The 19,687-nt window shown below is 37.0% G+C and overlaps 1 protein-coding gene across 1 annotated transcript in view; it reads right to left on the bottom strand.

Annotated features, from left to right (window-relative positions):
* KLHL20 (kelch like family member 20) overlaps positions 1 to 19,687 on the bottom strand; it is a 62,377-nt gene that overhangs the window by 27,554 nt on the left and 15,136 nt on the right. The window contains exons 3-5 of the mRNA XM_036756059.1: positions 15,587 to 16,160; positions 12,006 to 12,164; positions 10,979 to 11,073 (exon numbers count right to left, since the gene is read on the bottom strand). Of these exons, the coding sequence (XP_036611954.1) occupies positions 10,979 to 11,073; positions 12,006 to 12,164; positions 15,587 to 16,160 (828 nt within the window). The remainder of the gene's footprint in view (positions 1 to 10,978; positions 11,074 to 12,005; positions 12,165 to 15,586; positions 16,161 to 19,687) is intronic.

Below are 19,687 nucleotides of genomic sequence, written 5' to 3'. Positions count from 1 at the left end.
CTGAAGAAAATACTACTTTAAAAATGAGACTGGAGCAAGTGGAAGTTAGTGACTTGATGAGAAATCAAGATATTATAAAACAGAACCAAAGGAATGAAAAAGTGGAAGACAATGTGAAATAACTCATTAGAAAAACCACTGACCTGGAAAACAGAGCCAGGAGAGATAATTTAAAAATTATTGGACTACCTGAAAGCCATGACCAAAAAAAGAGCCTAGACATCATCTTTCAAGAAATTATCAAGGAGAACCGTCCTGATATTCTAGAGCCACAGGGCAAAACAGAAATTGAAAGAATCCACAGATCGCCTCCTCAAACAGATCCCAAAAAGAAATCTCCTAGGAATATTGTTGCCAAATTCCAGAGCTCCCAGATCAAGGAGAAAATACTGCAAGTAGCCAGAAAGAAACAATTTGAGTATTGTGCAAACACAATCAGAATAACCCAAGATCTAGCAGCTTCTACATTAAGAGATTGAAGGGCTTGGAATGTGATATTCCAGAGGTCAAAGGAGCTAGGATTAAAACCAAGAATCACCTACCCAGCAAAACTGAGTATAACGCTCCAAGGCAAAATATGGACTTTCAATAAAATAGAGGACTTTCAAGCTTTCTCAGTGAAAAGACCAGAGCTGAATAGAAAATTTGACTTTTAAACACAAGAATCAAGAGAAACATGAAAAGGTAATCAACAAAAAGAACAAGAAAAAGAAATTGCAAGGGACTTACTAAAGTTGAAGTGTTTTGTTCACATTCCTACATGGAAAGATGATGTGTATGATTCATGAGACCTCAGTATTAGGGTAGCTGAAGGGAATATGCATATACATATATATATATATATATATATATATATATATTTATACACGTGTGTGTGTGTGTATGTATATATGTATGTGTATATATATATATATGCATAAAGAGAGAGAGAGAGAGGGCACAGGGTGAGTTGAAGATGAAGGGATGATATCTAAAAGAAATAAAATCAAATTAAGGGATGAGAGAGGAATATATTAAGAGAGGGAGAAAGAGAGAGATAGAATGGGGTAAATTATCTCTCATAAAAGTGGCAAGAAAAAGCAGTTCTGTAGGAAGGGAAGAGAAGGCAGGTGAGGGGGAATGAGTGAATCTTGCTCTCATCAGATTTGACCTGAGGAGGGAATATCATACACACTCAATTGGGTATCTTACGCCACAGGAAAGAAGGAGGAAGAAGATAAAAAAGGGGGGGGATGACAGAAAGGAGGGCAGATGGGGGAGGAGGTAATCAAAAACAAACACTTTTGAAAAGGGACAGGGTCAAGGGAGAAAATTCAATAAAGGGGGATAGGTTAGGAAGGAGCAAAATATAATTAGTCTTTTACAACATGAGTATTGTGGAAGGGTTTTACATAATGATACACATGTGGCCTATGCTGAACTGCTTGACTTCTTAGGGAGGGTGGGTCGGGAGGGAAGAGGGGAGAGAATTTGGAACTCAAAGTTTTAAAAACGGATGTTCAAAAACAACAAAAAAAAGTTTTTGCATGCAACTAGAAAATAAGATACACAGGCCATGGGGCGTAGAAATTTATCTTGCCCTCAAGAAAGGAAGGAAAAAGGGGATGGGAGGGGAGTGGGGTGACAGAAGGGAGGGCTGACTGGGGAACGGAGCAACCAGAATATACGCCATCTTGGAGTGGGGGGAAGGGTAGAAATGGGGAGAAAATTTGTAATTCAAACTCTTGTGAAAATCAATGCTGAAAAATAAATATATTAAATAAAAAAATATGAAAAAATATATATTTTGTTTTAATCAGTCAAGATCTACCTTCTCACTCTCCTACCCTAACCACCCCTTGCCCTACAATGAGATCACAAGAAAAACAAAACCCATTACGAGTATGTAGTCAATTGAAACACATTCTTACATTGGCCTTATCCAAAAGAAATCTGTCTTACTCTGCATTCTGAGTCCTTCATCTCTATAAAGAGATGCGTAGCACATTTCATTGGTGATCCTTTGGAATCCTATCATTATGCTGATAAGAGTTCAGTATAATAGTACTCCTTCACATTATATACCATAACACTCAGTCACTTCCCAATTTATGGGTACCCTCTCAAAGTCCCATTCTTTGCCACATGAAAGAGCTATAAATATTTTTGTACATCCTTTGTTTTATGTAAGATTAATTTATCCTCTTAAGCTACCCTCTCTCTAAGTCATTCTCCTTCTAATATATCCTACCCCTTTCTCTCCACTCTTTCTCTTATGTTTCCCTGATGAGCAAAATGTATTTCTGTATTCAACTCTTGTGTTCTAGTCTTTTCATCAGGAATGCTTAGAATTCCTCTATTTCATTAAGAGTCTAGTTTTCTTTCCCCTGTAGCATTATAATTAGTTTTTCTTGGTAAATTATTCTTAGCTGTAAACCCTTATCTTTTGCCTTCTGGAATACCATATTCCAACCTCTCTGCTACTTCATAGTAGTGGTGGCTAGTAAATCATATGTGATCCCAACCATGGTTCTTTGGTACTTGAAATCTTTCTATCTGCTTGCAGTATTCTTTGACCTGGAAGCTCTAGATTTCGGCTATACTGTACCTGGGAATTTTCATTTTGGGGTTTCTTTCAAGGGGCAACCAATGGGTTCTTTCTTTTTCTACTTTGCTCTCCAGTTCTAGGACATCTGGGTAGTTTTAAGATTTCTTGAAAAAGGATGTTTAGGCTTTTTTTTTTTTTGGTCACAATGTTCAGACAGTCTGATGATTCTTAAATTGTTTCTTGATCTATTTTTCAGGTCAGTTGTCTTTGCTGAGATAACTTTTTTGCATTTTCTTCTGTTTTTTTTTTCCAACCTTTTGACTATCTTTTAATATTTCTTGTTTCCTCCTGAGGTTATTAACTGCTATTTGGCTCATTCCAATTTTCAGTGAGTTTGCTGCTTGGGCAAGGTGCTGTACCTCTTGCACCAACCTATTAATTCACCTTCCAACTCTTGCTTCTATCGTTCTCATTTATTTTTCAATTTTTCCCCTCTAGCACTGTCATTCCTTTTATAAAAACAGTTTAACTTTTTTTTAAAACATAGTACAGGGCCTCCATACCTGGGAATGCTTCTCCCTGTACTGGTATTCTTTTCAATCCTGCCCTGGATCTGAGACCCAGAACTGATATGTACAAGATGGTACCCCACAGTTACTTTAACTTGCATTTCTCTAATTATTTGTGGTTTAGACCCTTTTTAATACGGCTACCGATGGATTGGATTTCTTCCTCTGAAAACTGCTAATTCGTATACTTTGACCATTTATCATCTGGGTAACGACTTTTTTTTCTTGTAATTGTGACTTAGTTTCCTAGATATATCTTTCAAATCAGACATTGTTGCAAAGATCCCCGCGTCCCCCCCTCCCCCCCATTTCTTGCTGTTTTCCTAAAATGAAAGTTAATTTAAGGAAAGAAAGAGTACTTATACCTTGGGAAAAGGGGGAGGCAGTTAGGAAAGGCTTCTCATAGGACATAGCATCTGAACTGCACCTTGAAGGAAGCTAAGGATTCTAAGAGATCAAAGCGTAGAAGAGCTGCAGGCAGGGAGAAGAGATAAGACAACTTGTGCTAAGGCACAGAAATGAGATGTAATATCTGTTTTGGGAAACTGTTAGTAGGCTAATCTAGTTGGGAGATAAGAGTACAATAAGGAGGATGATATAAATTAAGTGTGGAAAGATAAGTGGGAGTCAAATTGTGAAGAACTCTATTTTTCTTTTATTTTTCTCAATTACATGTAAAATTTTTTTTGATAACATTCGTTTTTTAAAAATTTTGAGTTCCAAATTTTCTCCCTCCATCCTTCCTCTCCCTTACTTGAGAAGGTAATTTGATATAGATTATACATGTGAAATTATGCAAAAATATATTTCCATATTAGCCACGTTGCAAAAGAAAACAAACAAAAAAGAAAAATAAAGTAAAAAAAAGTGCTTTGATTTTCATTTGGACTCCATCAGTTCTTTCTCTGGAGATAGATAGCACTTGTTTTGAATCACTGTATTGCTCAGAAAAGCTAAGTAAAGTTAAGTCATTCACAGTTGATCTTTGTACAACACTGCAGTTATTATTGTGTACAATGTTTTACTGGTTCTGCTCATTTTACTTTGCTTCAGTTCATATACATCTTCCCAGGTTTTTCTGGGAGCATCCTGCTCATGATTTCTTATAGCACAATAATATTCCATCACAACTTGTTCAGCCTTTCCCCAACTGATAGGCATCCCCCTCAATTTCTAATTGTCAGCACAAAAAGAGCTGCTATGAACATTTTTATGTATATAGGTACTCTTCCTTTGACCTCTTTAGGATACAGATCCAGTAGTGGTATTGCTGGGTCAAAGGGAATGCACAATGCATCAGTTCAACTCTACCAATAATTCGTTAGTGTCCCACTTTTTCTACATCCCTTCCAACACATTATTTTCCTTTTCTGTCATATTAGCCCTGATAGGTGTGAGGTGGTAGAACTTTACGTTTCTTAAAAATTACACCTTATTTTTTTTTTCAATTAACAAAAACCTGCTTTCTCTCTCCCTGCAAACCTCCCAAATAGAAAACAAAACCAAACCCCTGTTGAAAACATGTACAGTCAAGCAAAAAACTTTTACATATACACATAATACATACATATGCATAAATATACACATATACCTATATATGCATGCTTATGCATATGTGTGTATATCTATATGTATATAAGTATAAATAAATATAGACAAAACACATGCCTCATTCTATACCCTGGGCCTTAAACATCTCTATCAGGAGGTGGGTAGCATGTTTCATTACTGGCCCTCTCAAATGATGACTGATTATTACAATGATCTTTTGAAATTGTTTATCTTTATGATATTGTCACTGCGTAAATTGTTGTTCTGATTCTTCCCATTTTACTCTACATCAGTTCATATAAATCTTCTCAGGTTTCTCTGAAACCATCCCCTTCATCATTTCTTACTGCAAAATAGTATTCCACAACATTTATATACCATAACTTGTTCAGCCATTCCCCAGCTGATAGACACCCTCTCAGATTCCCATTTTTTGACACCTCGAAAAGAACTATAAATGTCTTTGTAATTATTTAGATAGAGGTTGTTCTGTTTAGAACAAATTTCTTCCAATTTCCCCTTCTCTATTTCCTTGTTGAGTGGAATGTATTTCTTTATGTGTGTTTGTATTCTTCCCTTCTTTGACCAGTTCAGATGAGAATGAGGTTCAAGTGTCAGGCCCTCCTCCTCCCTCATTTATATAGACTTCTACTTGTGCATCTTGATTTGAGATAATTTTTCCTAACCTTCCTTTCTCATTTCATTATTCTTTTAAGATCATCAAGACATAATAGAACCATTCCTAGGTCCTCTAAGTAGATTCCGTCTAGCACTCCTGATTACAATAGGTTTTGGAAGGTACACTCGTATCATCTCCTGGGATTTTATCCTTGTTTAGTCCTTTATTTTTTGTTCACTTCATTCCTATTTTTGAACTTCAAAATTTCTCCATAGCTCTGGTCTTCATCAGGAATGCTTGGAAATCCTCTATTTTATTAAAGGTTCTTCCTCTCCTCCCCCCCACCCCACCCTGGTAGCATTATACTCAGTTTTATTAGGCAAATTATTCTTGCCTGTAAGCCTACATCCTTTGCCTTCTGGAATATCATATTCCAAGCTTTCTACTCCTTCATAGTGGTGGCTGTTAAATAAATCACATGTGATCCTTACTGTGACCCTTCAGTACTTGGATTCTTTCTTTTTGGCTGCTTGTAGGATTTTTTCTTTGACTTGGAAGTTGTAGATTTGGCTATGATGTTTTTGGGTGTTTTCATCTTGAACTTTTTCTTTCAGATAGTGACTATAAATTCTATATCCACTTTCCTCTTTGCTTCTAAGAGATCTGGGCAGTTTTCTTTTAAGATTTCTCGAAATACAATGTCTCAGCTCTTTTTTTGTCAAGGTGTTTAAGTACTCTAATGATTCTTAAATTTTTTCTCCTTGATCTGTTTTTCAGGTCAGTTGTTTTTGCTATGATGCCTTATGCTTTCTTCTAATTCTTTAACTTTTTGAGTTTTAATATTTCTTGTTGCTTCAAGAAGTCACTGGCTTATATCTGTTTCTAAATCTCTTGCGCAAAGCTGGTAACTTTCTTTCCAATTCTTGCTTCCATATTTCTCATTCTCTTTTCATTTTTTTCTTTAGTGCTCTCCTCTCATTTATAAAAATATTTTCAACTTTAAAAAACTCTGTTTCATCTTCTAAGAATTCTAGTTGAATTTGTGCCCAAGCAATGTTTTTATCAGAGGCTTTGCTTGTTTTAGAGTCATTCTCTTCTTTTGGATTTCTGTCTTGTGTATCTCTAACAGCATAATAGCTCTTTATGGTGTTCTTTTTTTGTTTGCTCATTCAATTAACCTACTTTCTGACTTTGGGCTTGATTTTTGGGGTGGGATCTTTGTACTTGTGGAAGGAAAGTCTGAATTGCTCCTTTTGCTGCTTCCTTGGGGATACCAAACGCTCTGTAATTCCAGGAACTCAGGTACAGCTCTGGCTGGGAACCCACAAGCTTTAATTGCTCCCAATATAGACTGATTTAGGGCAAAGTCTGTGACCCCAATGACCTCAGGTCTGCAAGTTCTTGACTTGAATTTCTGTCTGAGCAATAGTACCATGCTGCTAGACTCAAGCCACTATGAACTTGACCTGGTTATTCCTCTGTGGGCTTCAGACAGAAGCTGGAACTGAGATCCTGATTTGTTCCTGGAGTCTGAGCCATCCATTGCTGCTTGCTTTTAAACTTGCTGCTGCCTTGGGGCACAAGATAGGGCACAAAACTGTTCCTTATCCTGGCACGCTACCCCTGGGTACAGGTCTTCTTCTCCATCCACTCTGGATCTGTGACCTAGAATGGGGGGTAATTAAGTGACAGAGCTGCCAGATGGCACTTTTCCCCACTCTCTGTGTGAAGTCATGGTGCCCTGGTAGGGGTCTGGGACCTTTTCTTGCCCTAGTGCACAACCTCTCTCTGTACTGGAGTGCTCCATACCCATGGTGTATTCCTGACCAGACCTCATATCTCCAATGTCTCACCATGACAATCTGGGTTGGAAAAATAACTCAATTGATTTTTTTCTTGGATTTCCCCATCAGGACTTGGTCTAGTGCATTTTCCAGGTCGGTTTAAAGTGGTTTTGAGGGGAGCCCGGCTATATTTCTTCCTGCTACTCTGCCATCTTGGCTCTACCTTATGAAGAATTAAGTGCCAGGCTGAGGAACTTGTTATTTTATCCGAAATCAATCAATTAACAAGCATTTGTTAAGCACCTACTATGTGCTAGGCAAAGTGAATATAAATACAAAGAAACAATCCCTACATTTAAGGAGCTGCTATTTTGCTGGAGAAAAATTGGAGAAATATAAATATATACAGAATATATCAATCAACCAACAAGTATTTATTAAGTGTCTGTTATGTGCAAGGCACTATGCTAAGGGCTGGGGTGATGAGTACAAAGAAAGAATCCCTACTTGCAAGGAACTTACATTCTGAATATTCTATAAAGAATAAACACAAAATAAATACAAGGTAGTAAAATGCAAGATTAGGGAGGGAACCAGCTACTGGATGATCACCAAAGAGAGTGCTGTAGTAACCCATGAGAAGAAATGGTAAGTCAATGAAGATTCCTGACCACAGGTGTGACTTAACTAATCAGACTTGTTTTAGGAATATAAATTTGGCAGCTGGGTGGAGGACAGATTGAAGGAAAAAGAAATTTGAAGCAGGGAGATCAACTAGGAAATTATTACTGCAATAGTCCAGGTGAGAGGTGATGAGGGTATGAACTAGGTACTAGCTGTACACATGGAAAAAAGGAGAAGAAAGATGTGAGAGATGTTGTAGTGGCAAGATTAATAAGACTGGTCAACCAAGCCATATAATGGGATAAGAGACAGAAGTGTTAAGAATGAATTGGTTGGGAACCTTGCTGACCAGAACGATGATTGTAATCTTAACAGAGATAATGAAACGTTGAAGGTGGATTGAGTCAGGGTTTTGTTTTGGACACTATGAGTTGGAGACGCCTGTGGGACTGAACTTTAGGAAACAGATGATAGCTGACATATAGAGTGGGTCATCTGTGTAGAGAGGACGTAGAACCCATGAGAGTTAATAATTCATCAAGAAAGTGTAGAGAGAGGAGAGAAAAGGGCTTAAGACAGAGAAGTTTTGTGGGGAACACAGGTTTAGTGAGTGGGAAATGGATGATGATCGAGGAAAGAATGCTACAGTGATTAATCATGATTTAAGAAGACCTATGATGAAGCAAGTTTTCCACTTCTCGACAGAGAGATGAACTAGAGGTGGAGAATGAGAAGTACATTTTTTGACACAGTCAGCGAATTAATCTGTTTTGCCTGACTATACCTAATTGTTACAAAGAGTGGTTTCTACGCAGGAAAGGAGAGCTGGTGGGTAGTGACAGTATTGATAGAAAGGAAGAAAGAAAGGCCTTAACTAAACATTAAAAATCACCGAAGAGAGCAGAAAGGAGTTCAGAAAGTGTCACAAACAAGGAAGCTTTATTACTACTGTGTTAAGTTTAAAATTTGCTTTAAAAACCAAATAACAGAAAAACCTTTATTTATAATCTTTTCTATTTTTCTTTTGTATTGAAACATTCTTGTCTGTTAAGTTTATAATAAAAAAAAGTTTTAAAAGTGAAAGAAGACAAAGGAAGAGTCAAACAGTGGAAAGTAGGGAACAGCAGAATCATGGAAGCAAAATGCATCCAAGGGAAGGGGGTAATTGACAGTGTCAATCTTTCATAAAAAGAGATGAAATAAAAACAAGCACTGAGAAAAGGCCTCCATATACTGGGGGCAGCTAGATGGCGCAGCGGGTAGAGCACCGGCCCCGGACTCAGGAGGACCTGAGTTCAAATCTGACCTCAGACACTTGACACATTTACTAGCTGTGTGACTGTGGGCAAGTCACTTAACCCCAATTGCCCCCCCCCCCCAAAAAAAACAAAAAAAAACCCTGGTAATCTTGAGAGTAGAATTTCAGTTTAGTGCTAGGTTCTGAAATGATACAAATAGTTGAGAAATAATGAACAAAGATGGCTTTTCCTAGGAGTCAAAATTTAAACTTAGGTTTTTAGACTTCAAGCACAGCTCTTTTTATCACACTAAAATACCTTGAATTGGGAGCCCACTGTGTTCAAGGTGCTATTAATTTATATATTTAAGTTTCCAGGAGTTGAAGGCAAGGGATGGGGTTGAGTGGAAGACTGTGAACTAAATTCAGAACTCTTTGAGAAAGGAAGGAGAATGACCTGAAGACATGATATGGATGATACAGGTGAAGTGAATCTCAAAGATGTCGATGAGTACTTCAAAAGGTGGCAAATCAATGATCTGCAATGGCAATGAGGAGTTGTGAGAGAAGGAGCAATCAGCATAGGACAGGGATTCAGGTTTCCATTATTAATAGAAAATGGAAAACGTGTCAGGAAAAGAAAACAAAGATGAAGGGGAACTGTTAAACTTCCCTTAAGAAGAAGAATTTCAGAAGGCATGATGGAACAGGATATGAATTCTGGAAGAAGAGAGCTGAGGTGGATAAGGATGAGAGTACAAGGATACATGTCTGGTGGAAAGGATTTTTGTGTTAATGACTGAATCAGTGACAGAGTCACAGGCATAAGGGCAATAGAAACAGGAAGTTTGCTTGCTGGAGGATGGGAAACATTAATTTCATTATAGCCCCTGACCTCCAGGATCCTGTCATCACAGAATAGCCAGTGGGGAAAGTAGCTCTCACTTTCCTGGCTGGTCATTCCAAATACTCAGGAGCTGGGGATATACAGAGCAGGTGGATATGGCAGGGAATTCTAGGAGACAATGAATAAATGGTATTGGCTCCTCCAGGTTGGACTGATGAATTCTCAGTGCCAATACCATGCCCTCATTCTGAGATTACGGAGAATGAGACACAGAAAATATCCTGTATGTAGAACAATCACTTGGCAGCCCCAAACCCCAATTCCCTTGCCAGGCCTTCTAGTACATATGGCTGCCTGAGACTTAGGCTCTCTGATAGAACATCATCTCTTTTAGGGCAACTCCAGCTCCATAACCATATTCTAAGATGGCAAGAGAGAAGGAATACCTAGATGACATTCTAGTTGTGGAACAGGAAATTACTTTTCTATACTTGAGTGCTTATGAGCACAGGCTCTCTAATAACTTTGGCACCTTAATGCTCTGGATCGCTAAAAGAGTTAAGTCTCTTTGAGAGCAGGCTCTCTAGTGCTTCTGGTGCATGAAGTCTGAGACCTCTAATGGATATGAATCTCCTCTGGGACAGAACCTCTATTATTTATGGTTCCTTGAAGTTCAGGATTTCTTATGGTTCTAAGACTGTTGGCAAATGATGATTGTGAGTGGATGCCTGAAGGCTGGACTCAATTCAAGTACAGCATCAACTACATAGCTTCATAAATGTTTGTTGAATGAATGATGTCTGAACGAGCAAAAATTGCTAACTAGTACAAAGGCTAGTAGCATTACTTCTTAATTCATCCTGAGACATTTATATTTATCAGATTTAAGCAGAGAATTATCTCTTCAAACCTAAAATTGCCTTAAAAATCTTCAATGTGTTCAATAAGCATTTAGTGTTAAATTATAGAAATCTACTTTTAGATTTCATTGCTACTTCTATATCAATAAATATCATAATACAAAAACTAAAAGAATGGAATAATGTAAGTTCAGTCATCCCCTTTTGAGCCTTTTCCTCTTGGCTCTATCCTAGAAGAAAAACTGATAAAACAATGTGGTTTTAGCACTAAAAAATATACCAGAAGTAGTAAATTCAAGAAGGATGAGAACATATAAACACTTAATCCCTCAGTTTCTTCCTGGCAATGGATATTCTTACCTGCATTCTTCATCACTTTTGATGAGTGGGTCAGAGCCTACTGTACCCACCAGGAACTTGGGACTAAGCAAAGGCAGACGAACATGCTGCAGCACCTACAAGATAATAAACACCACTAAAGGGACCACTCTACAATCTGTAGAACATCCAATTGAGTGCATGACTCAGGGACATCTATGTTTTCCAATTTTGCTTTCAATTATATTGTGATCTAATTGGAAGTGGTGAAATGGAAAAAGAAAAGAAAAGAAAAGTAGATGATAGTCCTAAGATAAAGATTTATGGAAGGACATGAACAAGAATCAAAGGTTGAGAAAATATGAAGGGGTTATGATCTGCATCAGAAGAGGGACTAGTCATACTGCTGAAATCACAAGTTAGAAATATTTTTTAAAAAAAGGTTTTCAAACAACCAATACAATGGTGCAAATATAGTAATATAATTGAGTCTAGTTTTTTACTTCAAGTAACTGATGTCATTTAAGAAGGCTATTTTGAGTTTTTAGTAAGCATATACAATTCTCTTGAGCTTATGCAAATGGACTTAAACAAAATTAGCAGTGGTGGATTAATCTGGTTAATCCAATAGAGACTATACAAATTAATAATGGTGGTTTTCTCAACTGTTTTCCATCCTTCAGCTAATCAGGTTCTACGTCATCCCTTTATTTCTTGTTTCTCCTTTCCCATCCCCCACTACTAAAGAATATCAGGATTTCCAAGTTGTTGGGAAGAAATTACGATATTTATATTTACCTTTATATTGACAATTTCAGACTTTAGAGATCATAATTTACATTATGTTCTAAATCTATAGTTGTTGTAAAACAGTGGAGATTTTCAGGGAAGCAACAGGCTGAGATACTTAAGAGAAGCATAAATCATTCTAAACATTCTTTGGCCAAGCCAGTGCTAATTTTATAGTCCTAGATAGAGAAATTTAAGATTTTTTCCATGTTTCTGGCTTAAAATCAAACTACTTCCTCTAGTGTAGAGGAGATCCTTACATGCACTTTCCCATTACTACCTGTGGAAGTTGGGGCCGTCTTTCTTGAATACTGTATTTAACCCAGGCCATCACAGCATTGAACACCTGTTCTTCACTTCGAACATTTAGTTCATCACTGGATATAATATCAATGAGTTGGTTGGCTGGAAGCAGCATAAACTCCTCACTTTCCATCACCTGTTTCAAAAGTAGGCAAAGATAAAATGAAAATGTTTGTAGTCACAGACAACTGTGATGAGGTCACCATTCTAGTGCAAAAATTATTAACTTGTTCCAGTTTGAATCAACATCAGACAGTGGGACTTAAGAAAGGGCAAAATTAGAATTAGGAAATCTTAGTTAGCAGCGTCTTAAACAAAGAAGGGCTAGATGTCTTCAATGGCAGAGGGAATTCCAAGGTGAGAAAGCTCCCTCTAAAAATGTGGGTTGGTATCTTCTCTGGAACTTTTAATCTTAGAGGGTTGTACAGAACACTGAGAAGTTAAGTGATTTGCTTAGGGTCACTAAGCCAGTATGTGTGGGACTTGAAAACCCACAAATTTTTAACTCCAGGGACAGTCCAGTATCAACTAGACCAGATTACCTCATAGCAGACACTTAATAAACGTTTTATGAATTAAGTTGTATCCTTTACCTGATACCTGAATCCCCTCCAAAATATCCGTCCTAAAAAGTTCATCATGTCCCTTTGTTTGAATGGCTCCAAATAATAGAAAACTTTCTATTTAATAAGAATGATAGACAGCATTTTAATGGTGCTTTAAAATTAGCAAAGTGCTAATGTATATTATCTCATTTGAAGTAGCCAAATCCATTTTTGAACAACTCTAAATATTAGGAAGTTCTACTATGCCCAAATCAGCTAAAATTCCTCTAATTTTGATACTGTGGTTGGAGGGTTGCCCTCTAGAACTACATAGAACAAGTCTAGTCCTTCCATCGATAATCCTTCAAGTATTTGAAGATTGTTATTATGTCTATTCTGTCTTTCCTTCACTAGGCAAAAAATGCCCAGGTTCTTCTCCATGGCATGGCTTTCAAGTCTCCTCTGCAGACTTAATCTGCAATATATAGGAAGAGAGGGTAAGCAGAAGGGTCAAATGCAGTAGAAAGGTCAAGGAGGGTGAGGAATTAAAGACCATCCCATTTGTCAATTAAGAGATCACTGGCAACTTTGGGGAGAGAATTTTTAGCTGAATGATGGTACTGGAAGCTAGACTACAAAGGGTTTAGAAAAGGGTAAGAGGAAAGTATAGGCATCAGTTGTAGAGAATATTTTCTAGGAATTTGGTTGAGAAAGGGAGGAAAGAGTTAGCATGATACCTTGAAGGGATGGTAGGACCTAGTGAGATTTTTTTTTTAAGGATGAGGGAGACCTAGGCATGCATGAAAGCCTTAGATAAGGATGGGGAGAGGTTAAACATTATTTTTAAAAAATTAATTTAGTTTGAGAAGAAAAGAAAAATGAAATGAGGAGAGCATTGCTAATGTAGACGGCATGATAATAACAGGTGACAATGATAATGCAGAATTACTCGGTTTTTATTTTGCTCCAATTTTCTCTGCCAAGGAGATATTCAATCTGAGAAGTATTGAAGAGAATCCTGTGAACAGGGGATTGAAATCCAAGGTAAGGGCAGAAATAGTAAAAGAACATTATATTCAGAATGAGTTCAGGGAACCAGGCTTACTTGAATTATATGTAAGAACCAGCACATATGATTACTGAACTACTGGCTAGTGATCTTCATTTGAGAGGCCTAGAAGAAGCAGGCCTCTTGTTGCAGAGGTAGATGATAAAGAGGAAGTATTTACCCAACATTTGAAAAGGAAGAAAAGTACAGTTATAAGATATGCAATGGCAAGAATACCTTTAATTCCTAGCAAAATTCCAGAGAATATTATGAAAATGATCTCTTTGTAAATACTTAAAAAAAAGAAACAGTGCTCATTAAGAGCCAATATACTGTTGTGAAGAACCAGTAATGCCATACTAACTTAATTTCCTTTCCAGATAGTATTACTGAAGTACACATAACATATCTTGATCTGAACAAAACATCTGAGAGGTCTCTCTTGTTAGTTTTGTGAAAAAGATGGAAAGATCTGTTACAATTAGAATGAATGCCAGATTTGAATGAGTTGAGCAAAAGAGCAGTCACCACTGGGTTAATGTCAACTGTAAAGGAAGTCACTAGTGAATTATGTCAAAGTATTCCTTGGTCCTATTTTGTTGAAAACTTTTATTAATGATTTGAATAAATGCATAGATAGTATACTTATTAAATTTATAGATAATAGGAAACTAGGGAGAGTAGATAACACATCAGATGACAGACAGGATTGACAAGAGAGGTGGCATGGTATAGTGGATAGAGTTGGCTTTGGAATTGGGAAGAGAAGACCAAGGGTCAAGTCTCATCTATGCTATTATCCCTTAAGGCTGTTTATGATTTTTTGAAAGAACCAGAAGTTATATATAGCCAAGTGGATATGTAAACTGAGTAATCCTTTTCAGTCAAAATTTAGGTGTGACAGTCATTTTTTTTCAGGCAATTTCAAAAGCATTCCGAAGAGCAACAGCCCCACTGGAACAGATGTATACTCTCCCAGGTATTATGTGACTGTATTATTTTGAAGGTGCTAATACCCAATTAAATGTATACTTATTCATTTGTTTAAAAAAATGACTGTCTTACTTGATAATCATTTTCTAGAGCAGCTATGGTTGGGTGTGCTTGAGTTCATTTCTATCTTAGCCTGCTGGGTTCATTTAAAGCTAATGGGGCATATATATGATCAATGGTCGATGGAGAGGACTTCTAGGTCATTTGGGCAAGGAGATGATGGACTAGATATTTTGTCTGATCCTCAAAACCTCTCAAACTTCTCTCAAACAGAAATTATGTGCCAAAGACAGAGAAAATTCAGCTGTTTCCATGGTCTAGGACACCAAGAATCCAAAAGAACTGAGAAAGACCTTGATAAGAATTCTTTTATAAGTATAGTTCTAGTATCTAATATAAAACATGGGAAAAAAAACTATAGGCTAATATATGTGTTGAATATTAACTCAAATATTTTTTAAACAAAATCCTATCAAACAGATTACAGTGATTTGTCCAAGAAATCATTCATTATGATTAAATAGGATTTATACTAGAGATAGAAGGATAGTTCAACTTTAGGAAAACAATTATCATGACTAATGATATTAAAAGCAAAACATCTAAAACAACATGATCATCTCAATACATGCAGAAAAGGGCTCTGACAAAGTACAATGCTCTTTTATGCTAAAAACCTTAAAGAGTATAGGCATAGAAAGAAAGGCTTTAAGAATTAATTAAAGAATATTAATAATATAGAATAATAATAGAATAAAAGAAGAATAATATAAAATAAATTAAAGAATTTTAAAAATATCTATCTAAAATCAAAAGCAAGCATCATATGCAATAGGGATGTAATAGAATCTTTTTCCTAGCAGCAGTCGTAATAACTGACACTGTGGGTAGGCCACTGAAGGCACTTTAAGGTTTGTAAACATGATCCCATGATATAGTTCCGGGATTTCTAGCTTTTGTGAAATAACTTACCTCTTGAAAGTTATGTTGGGTGAATTTGTCTGCAATCCTCAAAAGCTCACGGCATGAATGAGTGTCTGCAAAAGCTCTAATGCCTAGGCAGTTGGATGGGTCTAGCTGTCTCTTTAAGAATTCACAGCAGGCTTCCTGGATTTCTGCCAGCTGAAGGAGGCAAGCAGCTGGTAGAAGGGTCTGAACATTGCCCTCTTCCACTGTGATCTGGGAGGTGTATGCAAAGTCAATCAGCAGCTCCATGGCCCTTTCATCAATGTCTCTGATCACTACCTCAGTCTGCCGGCTCTCTGCTAGTTCTCCTGTAAACATGGCCCGAAAATAGGGACTACAGGCTGACAAAATGACTCTATGGGCGTAAATCTTCTTAGCACCTACAACTAGTACCACATCACACAGTTCCCGGTGCTTCCGCAAAAGGTTGATTACTTCTAGGGTTTGCCGGGGGTGCTTGTCGGAGATATAGGGCATGCGAGCAGGCTGGGGAACCCCTTCTGGAAGCTTGTTGGGGTCTCCAAGGGTACAGCGGCTTGTTACATCCATTCCAGTTTCTCCTGGTCGAGTGCTGGTACACCTAAAGGAATGGTGTAGAAAAAGACATGAGAACAGATATATTACTGATTCATCTTTGCTTGAAAGGATGGATAACTCTGAGGTAGTGTTGTGCTGGGACAAAAATGACTGGTCAGAAATATATTCAGAGAAGCGTCTTTTCTGGCAATTCTTGAGTCTAAAAATATTCTGAGAAATCTGGGGAGACCTGCTTAGTATTCACAACTATTAGTTTTGAACAGACCACAAAATTTTTGCTATCCAATGCCTTAAAATAAGAAATAAGATATCATAGAAACAATTTTGTCAAAATATTTTGATCAAAGAGGTAGGCCAAACCATAAGTCCTGGGATTTGGGGCAGGAGGAAGATCCATCAACCAACTGCAGTCTATTTGTATCACTTTATAAAAGAAATGTGGTAAATGATTATTTTTCTCTATAAAGTACTGGCTTTTGGACTTTACTCTATGATCTGCCTCATCCAAAACACTGTTATTCAATGTTTTTCCAAAAACTTAACAGATTATTCAGATATTTGAAATTTCTCTATGGCATAGTTTAAGATCTGCAGAACATTGCTAACAAAATATGGCCAGATCAGAGGGAGAAGCTATTCAGGTGAGATATGGCATAATAAAAAGAAACATTTCTTCAATGTAAAAATGAAAAGTGGTATAACAGCTGAAGGACAAGCATTGATTCCTGTGTAACAAAATCAAGAGACTAACTTACAAATGAGAATGTCAATTTATTAGTTTACAATGGGAAAAAATGTCTGGCAAGAAAATAGTAAGTACGAGGGTATGACCTAAATGAGCCTGGGCAAGCCAACAAGGCTTGCCCAGATGAGGTTTTTGTTTAGGTCTTAAAGACATTTCCCTATGGAATTATCGTCAATGCCATTACATTGAGATAACTGATAACAATTCTTTGATGGGGTGGAGGGGACAGTAGTAGTACAGATAATCCAATTATAAAATAATCTAAAGGTTACTGGGTGAGAATAGAATTAGAATGAAAGTAGGTGAATGTTTTTAAGGAGTTATTTCCATTGAGTTATTGTAGACTCATAAACTATTGCTCTAGAAATATTTTATCTCAAGGATTGGTACTATAGTTTTCTAGAATTAAAGCACCTTCATGTGACACATTTTAGCTTCAGAATCATAGGATTGTAGATTCAGAGCTGGAAGAACCTCAATGTCCCACTAGTCCAACCCTCAAGAGGAAACTGAGGCCCATTTAACCTCCAGGGTTACACAAGTAGGTCTTCTGACTCCAGAACCACTGTACCACTAGGGCTATCCCTTTCCTAGACCTCCTGAAGACCCCAAAAGGAAAGACTGTAAGCTCAAATGAGATATTTTTAAAGCACTTAGTGTAGTGCCTGGCACATAGTAGGCACCTAACAAATGCTTATTCATTCTTCTCCCTCACTCTCTGATCCTCTGTAAAGGCAGGGACTTGGTCATAGCACTTGAAGAATGCTTGAATCGAAAAAATTATTTTTTCATAATGGAACATTTTCATCAAACAGCCTGAGAGGCATAAAGAATATATATGCCCTCTAACAATGGTGGTTTCTGAAAAACATTCAACTCAGTAGAACAAAAAAGCAGCTTTTAAAGGCTCTTCTCAAACTCTCTCTTACAGCCGTTAAAATTATACAGCTTTCTGTGACAGATGTGACTGGGGAGACAACTCCATTTAATGACGCACTGAGAATTTACATTGAAGCATAAAACAGACTCTATGTTTACTTAAGATGTTCATCAGTTTCATGAAGAATAATCTTGCACAGAGTTCAAATGGTACTATATTCATTGCATCAGGTCCCTGAACACTACAAAGCCTCTTTAGGGAAATCCATAAAAATTTAGAAGAGATTAATTTAACCACCTACACTGGAGAAAAATAAAGTGGATTTTGACATATAGTTGGACAAGCACACCGCTGAATTAGCCAATAGATATACAGAACATTTATATTTTATAAACAATGCACCAGGCCCACAGCTGAGTAAATGACAACTGGATAGCATTTAGGAAATTGGCTAGTATTTTCAGAGTTTGATGTCAAAAAGCCCATGCTTTCCCAGTGAAGGTATATGGCTTCAAGTCATGAGAAGACCATAATTTAAGAAAAATTAAAATTATAAGTGGTCCAAAGAGCAATGGAAAGATGCATAATGGCTTTGAGTATATTACCAATAATGATAGGTGCACAAGAAGTGGCATAAAGGACGCTATTAAGGCCATAGAAGGCATTGTGGTGCCAAAGAATGAACTATGAATTTGGAGTTAAAAGGACCAGGTTCAAATTCCAGTTCTGCCACTTTAGTCAACAAATATTATGTGACAGGCACTGTGGTAGCACTTACTAAGTGTATGACCTGGGGTAACTTTCTGGGTCTCAGTTTCTCCATATGTAAAATAAGGAAGGTTTGGCTAGATGACCCCTGAAGGCCCTGCAGCTCAAAATTGGTATCTTGTGATTTTATGCACGGTTGGAAGGAGTGACTGGTTAGTCATGAAGAGAAAATGAATCACAACTGAAGGGCAGCCCAAGCGCTACACTGGTACCTTGAGATATTAAAAAAAACAAGAATAACGATGATGATAAGAATAATTCAGATTTATATAGTACTTTAAGTTTACAAAGTTTCTCACTCTTAAAATGCAAAATGAGACATTTTGGGACATGACCAATGTGAGAATCTTTTGGCTAAACTATGTTTATTTGGTATGAGAGTTTTGTTTTTTATTGTTTATGGGGCAGGAAATGGAGAGATAATAAATGCACATACTAAATAAAACACAAAATAAAAAATGTCTTAGAAGTAGTCTGTGAAACAGGCAGAAGAGGGAATAATGTATAGTAAAGGGTTGGACTTAGAATTAGGAATTCTAACTTGAATCTTGTCACTTGAACTATGACCATGGGCAAGTCATTTAACCTCTTTGAGAGTCAGTTTCCTTATCTGCAAAATGGGGATATTATCTATTGTATCTGTTTCAAAGGGGTATCATAAGGCTCAAATGACCTTAAAGCATTATGCAAATATCCATCATTATTCATGTATTATCCCTATTTTATTAAAAAACAAAAAAACAACTGAGCCTTAGAGAGGTTAAATGACCTGCCTATGTACAAGGCTACTAAGAGTTTGAACAATATTTGAACTTGGTGGTATCTGGACTACAAGTCCAGTATGCTTTCCACTGTATCACATTGCCTCTTAAGAGGAAGACATCAAGCCCACCTTGTACAATTTTTATGTAGATTATATAGAAAGGCATGAATAAGCATCACGTAGGATGGAAAAGCCATGAAAAAAACATTAGGTGCAGCAACTGAGAATACCACAGATCAAGAAACTGGGGCATATGGGGGTTTCTAGCTTCTACTTTGAAGTGATTTTAATGTTAGAAATGTCCAAATTGGGTCCTTTTTAGTCATTCTGAACACATATACTTCTGTATTTAAAGCTAAACGGGGGTTTAAGCTGCATATAATTCTTGTGACCTGGCAGGAATAACTGCTTATA

Source organism: Trichosurus vulpecula, chromosome 4 (assembly GCF_011100635.1).
Source record: "Trichosurus vulpecula isolate mTriVul1 chromosome 4, mTriVul1.pri, whole genome shotgun sequence".
In the NCBI taxonomy this organism is placed as follows: Eukaryota; Metazoa; Chordata; class Mammalia; order Diprotodontia; family Phalangeridae; genus Trichosurus; species Trichosurus vulpecula.
Note: the sequence above shows the minus strand (reverse complement) of the source record. Positions and strands in the feature narration are given on the sequence as shown.